This window comes from Lepidochelys kempii, chromosome 2 (genome assembly GCF_965140265.1).
Source record: "Lepidochelys kempii isolate rLepKem1 chromosome 2, rLepKem1.hap2, whole genome shotgun sequence".
Classification (NCBI taxonomy): Eukaryota; Metazoa; Chordata; order Testudines; family Cheloniidae; genus Lepidochelys; species Lepidochelys kempii.
The window spans coordinates 155,911,669-155,927,699 of record NC_133257.1 but is presented as its reverse complement, the minus strand read 5'-3'; the positions used below and the strand labels follow the sequence as shown (position 1 = coordinate 155,927,699).

The 16,031-nt window shown below is 39.1% G+C and overlaps 1 protein-coding gene across 4 annotated transcripts in view; it reads right to left on the bottom strand.

The window, feature by feature from the left end:
* Positions 1-16,031, bottom strand: part of ERP44 (endoplasmic reticulum protein 44) — a 127,690-nt gene that overhangs the window by 76,175 nt on the left and 35,484 nt on the right. For 3 of the 4 annotated variants that reach the window (XM_073332524.1, XM_073332522.1, XM_073332523.1), the window contains 2 exons: positions 11,110-11,149; positions 6,967-7,082 (listed from right to left, as the gene is read on the bottom strand). In XM_073332524.1, coding sequence (XP_073188625.1) covers positions 6,967-7,082; positions 11,110-11,149 — 156 coding nt within the window. The remainder of the gene's footprint in view (positions 1-6,966; positions 7,083-11,109; positions 11,150-16,031) is intronic. The other variant, XM_073332525.1, reaches the window with a different exon arrangement.

The window sequence follows — 16,031 nt, the reverse complement described above, 5'->3', positions numbered from 1 at the left end:
TCTTAGAAAATGAGGAGGAGTCTCCCAGAGTCCTGGAATGGTCCTGATTTGTTTTATGGGACCTATTCCTCGCCTACCAGGGGAGGGAGAATGACCCTTCTTCCGCTTGAGGGAAATGCTGGAGCCCAAGCACAGAGCGGCATCACTTGCTGGATCTGAAGGTGATCACCAGTCATGTGAGGCCTTGGTAACAAAGCAGGCCCCATGGCCCGCTCCAGCTGGTACTGTTTTAGTTGCAAGTCATTCACCACCTGAGTCCTGTTTGTGAACAACTTGCAGATGGAGCACTGCTCTTTGACATATCCTTCACTGAGATACAAGCAACACCTTGCGTGGGGATCATTTTTGGGGATGACCCCTAAACATGATGGACAATGACTGAACCCTAGTGAGGGCATGACCTAGTATAGTATTAGTTAGAATAGCTGGTTGCCCTAACACTAAACTTAGCCTAAGGTACCACTAACTACTAGACACAAGAAAAAGCTATGGCTGCAGGTTGTGCACACTGCCCCTGTGAGTGTTCTTAGGGTATGTCTACATAGTGATCAATCTATCGGGGATTGATTTGTCGCGTCTAAATCGATCCCCGATCTCTCTGCCATCAACTCCTGAACTCCACCGCGGCAAGAGGCGGAAGCGGCGTCGACGGGGGAGTGGCCGCAGTCAACCCCGCGCTGTGAGGACGCGAGGCAAATTGACCTAAGATACGTCAGCTTCAGCTATGCTATTCTCATAGCTGAAGTTGTGTATCTTAGGTCAATCCCCGCCCCCTAGTGTAGACCAGGCCGCAGATACATTTCTCTGGCTCTGGTGTGTCGGAAGCGCACACACCTAAGTAGAATACATGGCTGGCTCTATTGATGAAGAATCCTATTTCCCCATAGTTAATATTCACTCAAGAGCCACTGCTGCCTGCTGCTCTTCCATACAGGAGGCATTTCACTCATCCTTTCACGAAGTATTTCTTCAAAGTGATGTTCCATCCATACTTGCCAGTTAAATTACCTAGCTCGTGGCCAGGGCTTGGTACTAGCAAGGATCATGGACATACCCTCTGAATCACTTGCAAGATGGATGTTCATTCACCTTCTCCATAGGTTGCTGCCTTCCTTGTTGAAAGGTTTGGCAGGAAGGGCAAGATATATTCAGGCGCCCAGGGCCAGTTTATAATTATTTTATTTATTGGGTTTTTTTAAACAAAGGTGATGCTTTTAGTCCTCACCCCAAGCTCTTACCACCCAAGGTGGATCCCAAATTTAATCTGAGTCAGAGCATTATCCATCTAATTTGCTTCCTGAAACCTCATTGTATTGCCTGGTGAAGCCAGATTACATAGAATGAGTGTTTAAAAAGCTGTTACTATTGTGACAGAACCAAACCCTTTCAGAAATTCTGGTTCAAAGCAACGAGAAGGTGGGGGCGGGAACAGGGAGCACTCTGTACAGATATTATCTTAATAGAGTTAACTTTAAATCCAGACTTGCTATGAGCAACCAAGCAGGAGTTCCAGTGGCAGAAGGACTTTAAATTTATTTACTAGAGACATCAGAAGAAGAGACTCCACAATTTGCCTCTGTAGTGTTTCCATATTTGAGATACTTGCTATCTCTATCTCTTTCCTCCTTCTACTCCTATTTTTCTCTCTAATGAACTGATGCCTCTTTCATTCTTTCCAGTTTCTGTTAGCTCAGGAAAGAATTAAAAATCCAGCACATATTTTCAGCGTCAGACCATCATATGACCCTAATTCTCACTTACAAAGAGAACTACACTAATGGCAAAAACTAAATATCTACTTGAAGAGAAATATTTAACACACAGTAACCAAGGAACTGTCACAGTGATCCATCTAGCACAGTACCTTTATTCCGACAGTGGCTAGTACTAGATGCTTCAGAGGAAAGTGCAAGAATTCCTGCAGTAATCAGTTCTGGAAGGCATCTTCTTAACTCCCATTAGTTAAAAATTGACTTATGTTCTGAATTCTTATATATTGCAATACACCCCTCTTCCCCCTTGCAAAAACAGAAGATACAGGAGGGACAGCATGATGTAAATTTTCGTTATCATGAAAAAATAGCACCATGGCTTTATTACTGTATGGCTGCCCAGCAAAAGAGTTATTTTTTTTAATCAATACGCAGCAAGTTTGGGTGAACCCATGGATCCTTCATGACCAGTATGGCATTTTCTAAGTATTCATTTAGAAGACAGGTAGGTTGACAGCTTATTACATTACCTGAATTTCCAAGCAGATGGCACCTAGAAACTGGTGATGTTGGTAACTGAGGTTCGGGTACTAGTTTAGGCACATTAAATAATGTGAATTAGCCTTCAGCATACTCTTGAAAGAAAAGACTGAACATACGCATTTTAACTTAATATTTTCACATTACCCATAAATCAGTTTAAAATGTAATATATACAAAATTTTAATACCACATTAAAAAAGTTTAAAAATTGTTTTAATCACATCAGGACTATAAATATTAGTCTCTGGCAGAATATCTTTATATTGGCTGTGAGGGCAGACAGAATGATGGTTTTGTCATTAAGCATCAAACATTTTGCAGAACATCAATAATTCTCTTTAATTTGCTTTGCCTCAGAGGCTGGTGTGAGATGCTGGGACCTGCAGTGCGCCTGAATAACAGTGCTTCAAATGAAAGGTATCTATGCCAGGTTGACCATTCTGAATGCTATTTAGAGTGGTCTGAGAGCAGATATATGGGCTCCCTGCAGAGATTTGATTTCAAAAGGAAACAGGTAGTTTGCAGTGCAAACAATTCATCACCTCTACAACAATATTCCTGTACTAACAGTGCTACAGAACCTGAAATCATGCAACACAAATATAGAAACAGAAATTGTTAATCTAATCAAAAATAGACAGTACTGGCCTATGACTTTTTATACTAGAGAGGTTATCTAATATTAAAAATATACATGACAAAAATAAACATTAGGGTAGAAAAACAAACCTATAAGAATAAGAAAGTTATATTATGGCTGCCACAATGTTTTAGTTCATAAATGTTTAGTTAAGTATTGCAGCATACTGCATATAGGCTATCAGAAGGACCACACTGGATAATTAACCTAGTAATTCCTTTAATACAGTAATACACATTAAATATACTATTATATACTAATTACAATCTTGAAATTATGTAAAAAGTTGCCAAATTAAGCACGCAAGTGTTAGAAAATGCCAGAATTAAGGTTCCTGATGCAATGCACATTTTGCCAGTGGCTTACACAACTATTTCCTAGACAATAGAGGAATCCTGGGAATCAGGAATCCTGAGCTCCACTCCTGATTCTGAAGCTGAGTGTGGTCTTATGACTACAAACAGCATAAACAACAACATAATTTGCCATAGTCATTCAGAAAGGCAGTGCTGCATAGCGGATGAGACTTAGGTCTAGTACTCAAATTAAGGGAAAATAGTGGGGCCATGGACGTCAAGTGGCTGGCTTTAATTTAAACAGTAGTGCGAAGTAAGGGGGCCACAAGACAGAAGTCAGGTAGCCCCTAAAAGTAGTAAGCTCCCCCTGCCACACACATTTTCCCATAATTCACACGGTTTAGGTCTGTCATGTTAGAGACCAGGGTTTTATTTCTAGTTCTGCCAGAGGTGATCTTGCACAATCTGTAAAATGGGGAGAAGTGATTTGTCTGCCTCCTAAGCAAGCGACGTGAGACCGTGGCTCAATAATAAGTGCTTGGAAGGAAGAGCACGGAAGTAACACTAGGAAGAGCTGACACAAACTCTTCCTGGTTCCCAACCCAGTCCAAGCCCTCTTAGACCAAAAAGGGCAGTACTGCTGCATCATCACCACCCAGACCCCCCTTCAGACCCTGTAGACCTGTCTACCATGCAGCAGGCTCAGTAGAGGCTAGAAATATGCTCAATGCAGTTAGCATGTTCAGAAATAAAGCAACAAGCCTCTTAAACTCTACTGAATGTTTGCAAATGGCAATTTTCAGAGGCTTATAACTCAGCTAAAACTGGGTAAATTTTTTAGGGATAGGAAAAGGTACTTTTAACCCCAAGACTTATCCTCCTGTTAAATTTCAAACCTCTACTTCTAAATATGGAGGTGCAAAAGTTCAAAAAGCAGCTGAAAAAAAGTATTAGCAGAACTACCGACTTTCCCCAATGTCGTTCTTGAAAATGGGTCAAAAGTTTCAACCTTAGGCAAAGAGTAAGCACAGAAAAGTTTCAGCCCTAAAATTTAAAATGCAACTAAGTAGAGGCTTATATAAAGTGTTAATGTAACCTTAGCTATAGGCAGTATGAGCTCCACCCTTCAGAGTTTTCCATATCTTGAAAATAAATGTAACATCCAAAATCCTAAAAAGTCAATAACTAACATAAAACAAAACAAAAAAAACCCAAACAAAAAAGCCCAAAAACAAAACACACACAAAAAACTGTCAGCCAGATTGCTTAATAACTTTCCAAAGTTTAGTGAATTTACTTTGACCAGTAATCGGAATATTAATTCAAAAAGAAAAAAAATTATAAAAGTAAATCTATATAAGTTGGTTTGACTAGTTCAAGAACTTTTTCTGAGATAATATTTATGTAAATTTTGAAAGTGACAGTGAGCCACTGTTACTCTGATACAAAGCAAATACAACAAGGTAAACAAGTTTCTGATAAACAGGTTAAACAAATGACTGAAGTTACATTTAAACATTTAGCAGACTAGACATATAATGCAGCTACCAGATAGTAAGAGAGCAGGAAAATTCCAGCAAAGACGATGTGTTTGACAATTTTTATTTTTTTATTTTTTTTAAAAAAACAATACACCTTTAGGGGAATTACTGACTGAATTATTTACCTGTAAATTTTGTTTTCCAGAGACTAGTACTGATGATAGATCTCAATACTTTGTATCTGCTCTTGCTTTTGGCTGCCAGGCATGCGCCATAATACAATATAGAATGATATTTAGTGTTTTTAGGGGAAGTGCCAGAAGACAGCAAGGGAGAGTGGAAGGAGAGGGAGAAAGGGTGAAAGGAGGTGGCAAGAGAGGTCCATCAGTCAACAAGGCATTGGGATAAAATCTAAAATACATTATTCATTTTCTAAGTTCTAGGATTCTAGAAAGGTGTTCCAGATAGCAGAAGTTTAGCAGGAAAATGTTCTTCCTGCATCAGCAGTGGTGTGATTATGTGAAGTAACAAATTAGCCAAGTAAAATAAAGACATACTCCATGAAGTACACTGGAGAATTAAGTTCTGGTGTTGCTCTGGAAATTCTACAAGCAGCTGTAGCAAATTCTGCACGAGAATTTTTAAAATACACACACAGGACAGGAGGATGGCTGCTCAGAGAAATGAGAGATTTCAGCTATTGCATGCCTAATTTAATTTGTCCATCAAGAATGGTTTATGCTCTGATGTTTACTGCAGTGCCTCAACAGATCCCCTCCACCCTGATGCACAAAGCCAGCTGACTACTTCAAAGCTTCCTATTAGGGAAATAGAATGTCATAGATCTTTTAAAGCTGAGGACATCACAGGAAGATTCTGACATCCAGTGATGCAAAAATTCAATCAAGAAGTCTTTTAAATGTTTTCTGATTACGAACTGGCCTTTTGGACACCTCTGCAGAAACCAAAAATTGAGTCTATTTGCCCACTCCTGACAGTTTGAAGAACAATCTTATTTTATAACTCATACTCTGAGCTGATATATAGTCTGCCCCAAACATATAGTGTTCATGCCTGAGACTTCCTTCAAGAACAGAAGAAGGGTGCTTTTAACTGTTGGGACACTATCTATGGGAAGAACTAGAATATCCAAAACAAAAAGAGCACAAATAATGGCTTCTCAGTGGAAGATACCGAAGCTTGGTATTTAGTCATTACTAAATCTACAAGAACAGTAAAGAAACTTTACTGCCAAAAGAGAGTCACACGCTTCCCAAGGAAAAGCTCCAGTTCTAGGAGACCAGGAAACAGCACCTTCATTGTCAAAACAGCAAAAAAGGCAACAGTAATTTAAAGTACCAGTGTCAATTATACCTCAGAGATATCTGCACACCTATTCATGTCAGCAGGTAAATACTTTTCTATCTAGAGCTACACAACCGAAGAGACTTAAATGCACACAGCATTAAAACATTACTACTACTTTGGATTTTTAGCTCCAGAAAAACAGGATGTACTCTTCCCATGGATAAAAAACTAGCTGTACCATCAAAAGGTGTTGAGCACTTTCTTAAAAATGCTGGATGCCATCAACTCCTAATGCAGCAGGGAGTGCTCAGCACCTCTGAGGTATGTACTCTAAACTCTACAGGATCAAACCCTAAATTGCTGATGCACCAAAAGGAAGCAGAACATTGCACAGAAAATATGGCTGTTATTCTGCAATACAAATGAAACAGAATTCCATGGTTGTCCCTTTGTCTCTCACTGAGGCAACAGACGTTACTTACACTTCACCCGTTACTGCTTTTAATTCAGCTTCCTGGTTTGCTATTTACTATTGGAATAAAACCATCTAATCTTCCCATATTTTCAAAAGCAAGACAACCACTTGTTGATGGCAACACCAACAGGAGAGCCATTTTTCATATTGAAAAAGGGAGGGACCCTACTCTGCTAAGGCTCATAGGTTTTGTGCAAAACAGCTTACGCAACCTCACCCCTGTGTAGGTGGGTAGTGTGGGATGTAGCATGGCAGGAATTCTTGGCTGCACTGCCACCCACAAGATGACGGGAACAGGCTACTCTAGCTCAGGCAGCTTCACCAGGGCTATCTAAGTTACAGTGGACGACTCACTACACGCTAGCTGCTCTTTAATAGTTTTGCCAATGTCAGATTGGAATTAATTAGGCTTCACTTATCAGCAAGATGTTACAAAAAACTCTTCTTTCCTTAATAGACATGTTAAAATAAAAAAACAGAACTAAATCGGGATTTACTTTGAGTTACTTACAGTGTTGATCACAGTCTACTCTGGCAAACACTACTTGATTCTTATCTGGATATTCTTCCTTAATGACGTTGGAAGCTTCCTCAAAGATAGGATGCAGCATTTGGCTGAAGCGGCACCTGTTGACAGTCAAAGACAACAAATACATTAATAACTTTCAAAAATTTTATTTGTATTGGTGACTCAGTGAGAAATTGTGATTTAGTAGAACCTCAATTTTATGAACACCAATCTTCTGAATAAGCAGTTATACAAATCATTTTTTCCTGATGGGAAAAAGAATATCACGTAACTAAAGTGATGTCAAAGAACAAATTGATATCCCTTCACATTTCAATGCCTTCAATGCATTGGAAAATGCTTTGCAGTGGTTTGAAGCACAAGAAGAAAGTGATGGATTGTAATGTTCTGCAATTTATGTACCATATTTGCTGCAATTTTGAGATGTTCAATTTTATTTACTTCTCAATTTTATAAATTTCTCAATCCATATTTAAAAGCTCATGAAATAGGAGTTCTCCTGTATTTTAGCATGTGCATATGATCTGGTGGCTTTGTGCAAAATGAAAGTATGTATTTGGTTAGGACTCCGTTGGTAGGCCATATGGAAGTCACAGTAACATTTCCACCTATACAAGGAAAAAATAAACTCAAACAACGGAAAATGTGCGTAAAGGGAATATGTACTTGTGATTAACACAACATATGATTGAATGACACCATTCACAAAAGACAACTGTAAGATTCAGCTGAAAAACCTCAAACACTAAATGGAAGACAGAAGAGCTTCGCACCCCTCAAACTATCTACCTAAGTCCACAGAAAGTAAATTCTATTCAGAAAATCAAAGATTTCTTCCTTCTCCTCTATTATATTACCCTAAGTGTAATTAACAAAAAGATTATTTGGGTTTCTCATGATTCATGTAATCTGCAGCTAAAATGGTCAACTCATATAAACAGTGCCTCTAGATTCTCATTGGAAATGGTATTGATCACCATAACAATTGCCTTAGATGGCTGAACTTAAAATCTCAAACTAAAGTTTTAGATTTAAGATCATGATGTGGTAACATGTACACAGACAGGGAATTCCATGGTTCATATCTTGCAGTGATGTCAGATTTTCAAGTGACATCTTGGGTAGAGAGCCTCTCTCCTGCTTTGGGAAAAAGGGGTGGACATGATGGAAAAAAGCTACAAAAGCCTCGGCTCTTTGTAGAAGCTCCCAAAGGCACCTGGTTAGGGGAAACTGGGCAACTTGTTTCAGATTAGCATGTTACTGTATTTTTCTACTAAAACAATAAACTGTGAAATCCTGAAGTGTTAACATCAAGTGGATATCATATTTTTCAGAGTTAACATCTCATTCAAATGAACAGGGCAGTTCACCCTCCTAGAGCTATTGTTTACAGCAACAGTTCATTGGTTTGCGCTGTTCACATTTTTAAGACCATCTTCTAGGGCTAGAAATATTTGTTTTAAAATGAAATTTTGAGGGCTTGTCTACTTGCAAACTTACACCAAAAATAAAACAGATTGAGGCCTTGTCTACACTTAAAAAGGTCTGCCACTAAAAATATGCCAGTAGAGCTATCTTAGCAACTCCACTCCCAGCAGAGATACAGCTTATACTGGCAAGATTCTTTTGCTGGTATAGTTTCTTAAACCAGTGCTCTGAACAGAATAAACTACACCAACAAAAGGACTTGTGTTGGTATAATTGTGTCTATGCAAGGGTTTTTTTGCCGGCATAGCTACTTTGGGTAGGGGGCGTGATTTTTCTACATTCCTCATTGACAGCTATGACAGTAAAATTTAAATATAGATCAAGCCTTAGCTTTTTAATGCAAGTTTGTGTTATACCATCCCTTAGGGCTTGTCTACACATGAAAATTATTCCTGAATATCCACAGGGAGTTATTCCGGAACAGATAGTGTGTTTTAATTTACAACTTTCAATTGCAGACCAGCCCTTAGATTCAGGACTACAATTCTTTGCCAAGACAGGAATTCTGTAGCATTGGGGAAATGGCTCCGATTACAAGTTTAGAAAATAGTCAATGGGAGTGATTTAATTAATCTCACTGTACCCATTCCTAAAATAGGGATACCAAAGTACATCATAGAAGGGTTTTGTAGATTAATTAATTAGTTGATATTTGCACAGTGCTTTGAAAATAGACACCATTGTTATTGGGGCAAGTTGGTTGCCTACTGTTCTGGTTCAACAGCTGTACCAATCAAAGAGAGACCATAAAAAAAACAAACACGTATAACACAGTTCTGTATTGAATATACACTAACTCCTGGTCTACATACAAAGTTGCACCTATTTAGCAAAAGGTGTAATTTTAAACCAATTTAGTTAAGCCAGTGCAAGCTTCTGTGTGAATACGCACACTGGTATAAACACAGTTTATATTGGTTTAGTTTATGGTGGCAAATTTACAAGCACATGCTAAACCAATATAACCAGTGTTAAACTGATAAGATGTTTGGTCTACACTTAATTTATGTTGGTATAGTTAACATTGGTCAGAGGTGTGAAAAAAACGGATCCCTGACTGACACAGCAATGCCAAAACCCCCTCAGTGTAGATGTAGCCCTCAAAAGAAGAGGGCTTTTGTCAACATAGCTACTGTTCTTCAGAGAGGTGGTTCTCCTACACAGACAAAAAAAAGTTCCTTGTCATTATAGACTGTGCCTACCCTAGGGGACTATGCTGAAATAGTTAGGTCACCATACAGGTTCTATAGCACAGACATACCTTAAGTGGGTGCACAGAGGTGTTTCTGCTGGTTTAACTAAATTGGTTTTTAAATTGATTTAAATTAAAACTAGTCTAAACATAGAAGTTGCACAAGTCCTAAGAAGAGATGTATTTTATTTTTAAAAATATTTTATTTTTATTGGCAACTTATATATACAGAAAAGATGGGATCTTAAGTTTTCAAATAAATTTCAAATATAATTTTAATCACTTGAGAGCAGTTGAATGAATTATCAGTAAGTAAAATCTGACAAGGATTTTTTTAAAACTGCTTTTGTTTCCTTCTGAGATACACTTGAAGCTTGGATATTTTGTCTCTTCTGCTTGATTTTTACTTTAGGAATGCCAAATCTAATCTTCCTAGAAGACCTCTGATTTCTCAGGATACATAGTGTTAGCGCTCAAACCTTAACTGAAGGAGCAAGGATGTTTTGAGTTTATCTTCTCCCTTAAATGAATATTAGTCATTGGAGCTAAAAAGACATCTTGTCTCAAAAAATTTCAGAAAATAATGTACCTACTACAGTTACAAATAACTCCTAACATTTTAAGCAGTAACAGAAAAAGTAATTTATTTTTCCAGTATGATAAATTTTCTATATTTAGCATCACTTTTCAGGTTGTTGGTTTCACTGAAGTCAGTAAATTTCTCCAATGCTGAAAAAACTCTTTATAAATATCAAGAATGGAGCAGAAAAACCTTTTTATTGTTTAAAGATACATTTAAAAAAAAATCAGCATATAGTATTTAAGGGAGCTCTATCAGACACTAGATTTTCTTGTAATTAGTTAATCAGAAAAATACTAAACATATTCATTTAAATAAGTGTTTTAAAAGTTTAACCAATCTACCCAAAAATGCCTTCCCTTCTCAACTGCACAAGTTTCAGCCTCATGACTCTTGTGATTTCATAATATCACTAATTTTCTACTTTGATAATCTTCCATAGTCAACAAGAGTTGATTTTCTAATGCAACTCTCCCATGCTTTCTTTCTTTTTTTTGGGTGGGGGGGGGGAGAAAGAGAAATAATATATTTTAGGCTATCATTCATTACAAAAGAGCTCAAAAACTTAAGAGGATTTTCCCCCTCGCAGAACAGCTTTATATAGAAGTTATGGCAATACTGATTAAATACTTACTGCCATTCACTATCATTAAGCTAAAGTTTTTTCCCTGTCAGATTCTCCTGATGAAGCACACTATACTGCATACATGTAAAGTATTTTTATATGAAAAACAATGAGAACTGGTTTTAAAAATGACAAGTATTGTATTTTTGATTAGAATGGTAAGACTTGTTACGATGGAAATTGTCCTATTCTAACATGCAGAGATTTTTAACGTGAAATAGAAAAGCTTTTGACACTTACCAATCAGCATAAAAATTAACTAAAGCAACGTCAGCATTGTCTGGAAAAAAAAAACAAAACATAAAACAATGTCATGTTGTAATGCAAACACTTGTTGCAGCACTTAAATCAGAGACTATCAACAAGAACAAGCATTTCCAGATTATGGAGATTACAATCTAGTGGCTGTTACAAATTGAGTGAATGGGATGTGTCAACTGAAATACTGCTATAAATGGATACAGTCTATATGGGAAGAGAAAGGGAAGGGGCTCCATTATGTCAAGTGTATTTACAATGTCAACAAGCTACATTTAGACAATTAGAGTTCAGTTCTTTGCATTCAATACAAATAATTAAACAACAAATCAATAACATTTAGCATCTGTGACAGATGAAAGTGAGAAGTTTCTGGACCTCTATCAGGTTGCTCCAAACCAAAGGATATAGTACTTATGAGGGATGTTGAATTACAGACAAAGACATACACATACACACGCAAAATGACAAGAACATTTAACATTTAGGTTGAAAAGTTGAGCACTCAAAAAGTTTAGGAAATGCCAGAATTAAGGTTGTCTGTGAAACCTTAATTTGGTCCCATTCTGTGTGCATTATGAAACAATCTTCTATAGATGAGCATATACTTTTTCTACAAACCCGTCTCATTCAGTGCACAGTCAACCTGTGGAACTCCTTGCCTGAGGAGGTTGTGAAGGCTAGGACTATAACAGGGTTTAAAAGAGAACTGGATAAATTCATGGAGGTTAAGTCCATTAATGGCTATTAGCCAGGATGGGAAAGGAATGGTGTCCCTATCCTCTGTTTGTCATAGGGTGGAGATAGATGGCAGGAGAGAGAGATCACTTGATCATTACCTGTTAGGTTCACTCCCTCTGGGGCACCTGGCATTGGCCACTGTTGGTAGACAGGATACTGGGCTGGATGGACCTTTGGTCTGACCCAGTATGGCCATTCTTATGTTCTTATGATGCTTACTTAATGAGCAGCAGTTCAATATTTTATTTTCTCCTCATTGTTTGATGTCTGGCCCTAGGCCTTATTTACTGCACAATATACAAATCCTGGTCTGAAGTCAGAATTATTAATTTCCTAATGAGCTTTTCTGTTATGCTCATCGCTATGGTATCCGAGTCTTAAAGCAGTTAATGTTGATGAACTCCAAAACTCCCCTGTGAAGTGAAGGGGAGATATCCCCATTTTACAGATGGAAAAGGGTTACAGAGAGATTAAGGTCAAAAGTAACCCCAAATTTTGGGTGCCCAGTTTGAGATGCCTAGGATCTTATTTGCTGTAGTACTTAGCATTATATAAGAACTTTATATGTCCAAAGCACAGCTCTCACTGACTTCAGTTGCAATGGAGCGTGCTCATCTCTTCTGCAAATGAGACTCCAGAGTCTCAAGGCAGGCACCCAGAAAAAAGAAACACATGATTACCGATCACTTGTAAAATGTGTGGTTTAAGTGATTTCCCTAGCACCACATAGGAACTCTGTGGCTGAGGCAGGGATAGAATCCAGTTGTGCAGGGCCTTAACCATGTTATCGTCCTTTCTCTTCCTGCAATCCCATTCTCATTCAGTACACACCTTCTAACTTCTGCAACAAGGAGGCAGCGGCCCTACAGACAAAAACCTCAATACACAAACCCAATTCATTTCCAGAGCATGGTCCATCTTGTGCACTGAAAGAGATAGGGTGCTGTGTAAAAATATATATTAATTTAATTCAAGACTATCATAATGCATATGTTCTAGGGAGCGAAATTAAAGTTGCACAGACAACCTTTATTCTGGAATTTCCTGAGTGCTCAGCTTTGCAACCAAAATGTTCATTCAGTATGGCTGTATGTATAATCTTCTAGGTTTTTAAAAAAACAAACTGAAGAAAAAACAAAGCCCATCATAGCTCAGTGGTTTGAGCATTGGCCTGCTAAACCCAGGGTTGTGAGTTCAATCCTTGAGGGAGCCATTCGGGGATCTGGGGCAAAAATTGGGGATCGGTCCTGCTTTGAGGAGAGGGTTGGACTAGATGACCTGCTGAGGTCCCTTCCAGCCCTGATATTCTATGATTCTATGTGGCATCATTTTGACATTCACATGGTTCAGCAGCAGGGTTAATGCTTTTTGATCCACCACACAGACCTCTGCTCCTGGAGCTGATGAAGTAAATGATAGTTATAGTACATGGTCATCCTCTGTGTGAACCAACATTAGAGGGGGATGAAATACTTGGGCAGTGGGTTTCACAGATACTTGCCAACAGCAGAACAGCGAGACTCAGGAATCCCCATTCCAGGTCTGCAGGAGTGTGTGCGCTCTAGTGGGCAGAGATAATTTTGTCTATTCTGCTCAAGCTTTAGCCCTTCGGTCCTGTCCCTTCCAGTCTGTCGCTGGCCTAGTTCTGTCTCTTCCCACCAATGGCTCCTCATCCAAGTCTTTTTACCCAGGCAGTCCTGGACTCCCCTAAGTACCAGTCTTCCCTCCCCACTTCCAGTGTCTCCCCCGAACACACACACTCCCCACTTCCAGTGTCCTCTCCCCAACTCCCATTGTTTCTTCCCACACCACACACAAACTCCCAGCCCAAGTCCCCTTGCCCAGCCAGTCCCAGTTCCCCCACTCCTAGCTCCTCATCCTGTCTCTGTGAACCAACTTGTGCCTGGCTCCCAATCTCTCCTACACCTCTCCTATTTCCAGTTTCCTTTGCCAATCAATCCCAGCTTCCTCCTCTCCTTCACATCCTGCCCAGTTCCTCATAAGGCTGGAAAGGAAGTATTTAACGTTAGAATTTGTACAAAACTTCCTTTTTTTTTTTAACATGCTGTTAACATTATCCTACAGAGACAATCTTTTTGCTCACTCATATATGCACAAGAAGGCCCTTCTGGAGGAACTCAAGGCTGTGATTCACTTGTTTAACATAGCAGTTGAACTATGGACTTTGCACAAGGCAGTAGAGTAAGTTCTATTTGTTGACTTTTTGGATCAAAGATAGTGATAATCACTTCCATTTTGAACCTGTCTGGTCTCAGATAGAGGATTGAATTTTGCAACAGCAGACCTCTTTTGCGAGACAGAAACACTGGAAAGTCCAATGCTAGATTAATCAGACCTAAAAGCCATAGCCTCTTAAGTCAGAAAGAAACAAACAGTTATGATCTTTCCTTCTTATCCTTTGTACTGTCCTTGGGAGCAGTGGAAGAGGTGGGAAGACATAGCAAAGACACTTCCTAGCTTTGCAAGAGGTCATTCACCACCTCATATACTGGGTCCTGACAGAGAGAGAGACCACAGTGCACTTTACTGCTGTTTCTAGAGGCAAAGAGGTTAATAATCACCACCATCAAAATGATTTATAAGGGGTGAGGACGTTTCTAGGTGCAATTTCTACTTTGCTTAATCTGACTTTTGCCACGTAAGTCTTGCTGTTCATCTTCCCTTTAGCAGGCAGTGCACAAGGAGATAGGAAACTTTGTTTCACCCAAGATAGTAGAAGTTAGTTTTCTCTGGGGTAAGGATGATCATGTTCTTCCTAGTTTATGTAAACTATACCAGACACTTTGACTATCAGAAATGAAACAAAACTTATCTATGGAAGAAACATTGCTCCAAGACCCCATGCGTTCTAGCTAGTGTATGCCGTTCTCTCCATATGGTACCTATTCCTTGGATTGAATTGGGACCCCAATGAGCCCCCTCCACTATCTCCAACTGGCATCTGACCTAAGGATAGCTCTGCCTGGTTCACTAATCGGTGGACCTGATTCTCTGCACTCACCAGTTGAACGGATGGAAAATATACAATGGGACCTTGAACTCTGCCAATATATGTGATTAGGTGAAATATACAGGAGACAGCAGAATTACTGGATAGGTCTCATCAGAACTCTTTCATTGAAGCATGCCTCTGTATGAGATTAGCATTCCCAAAAGGCTTCAATCGGGATTGGATTTAGTTTCTTTGACACCACTAGTTTTCTATTATGGCTGTCATAAATATAAAGGGAAGGGTAAACCCCTTTGAAATCCCTCCTGGCCAGGGGAAAGCTCCTCTCACCTGTAAAGGGTTAAGAAGCTAAAGGTAACCTCGCTGGCACCTGACCAAAATGACCAATGAGGAGACAAGATACTTTCAAAAGCTGGGAGGAGGGAGAGAAACAAAGGGTCTGTGTCTGTCTGTAGTCGTTTTGGCCAGGGACAGAACAGGAATGGAGTCTTAGAACTTTTAGTAAGTAATCTAGCTAGGTATGTGTTAGATTATGATTTCTTTAAATGGCTGAGAAAAGAATTGTGCTGAATAGAATAACTATTTCTGTCTGTGTATCTTTTTTGTAACTTAAGGTTTTGCCTAGAGGGGTTCTCTATGTTTTTGAATCTAATTACCCTGTAAGATATCTACCATCCTGATTTTACAGGGGGGATTTCTTTATTTCTATTTACTTCTATTTTTTTATTAAAAGTCTTCTTGTAAAACACTGAATGCTTTTTCATTGTTTTCAGATCCAAGGGTTTGGGTCTGTGGTCACCTATGCAAATTGGTGAGGCTTTTTACCAAACCTTGTCCAGGAAGTGGGGTGCAAGGTTTTGGGAAGTATTTTGGGGGGAAGGACACATCCAAACAGCTCTTCCCCAGTAACCAGTATTAGTTTGGTGGTGGTAGCGGTCAGTCCAAGGATAACGGGGGTAATATTTCGTACCTTGGGGAAGTTTTGACCTAAGCTGGTAAAGATAAGCTTAGGAGGTTTTTCATGCAGGTCCCCACATCTGTACCCTAGAGTTCAGAGTGGGGGAGGAACCGTGACAATGGCTATCTTCACATTCTGTTAACATTGTTCTGAGATGAGACCTTCCTTGTACATGACATATTCATCACCATTCCAAGTCTGCGACTGAGTTCCCTGTCACCATCATGTACCCAA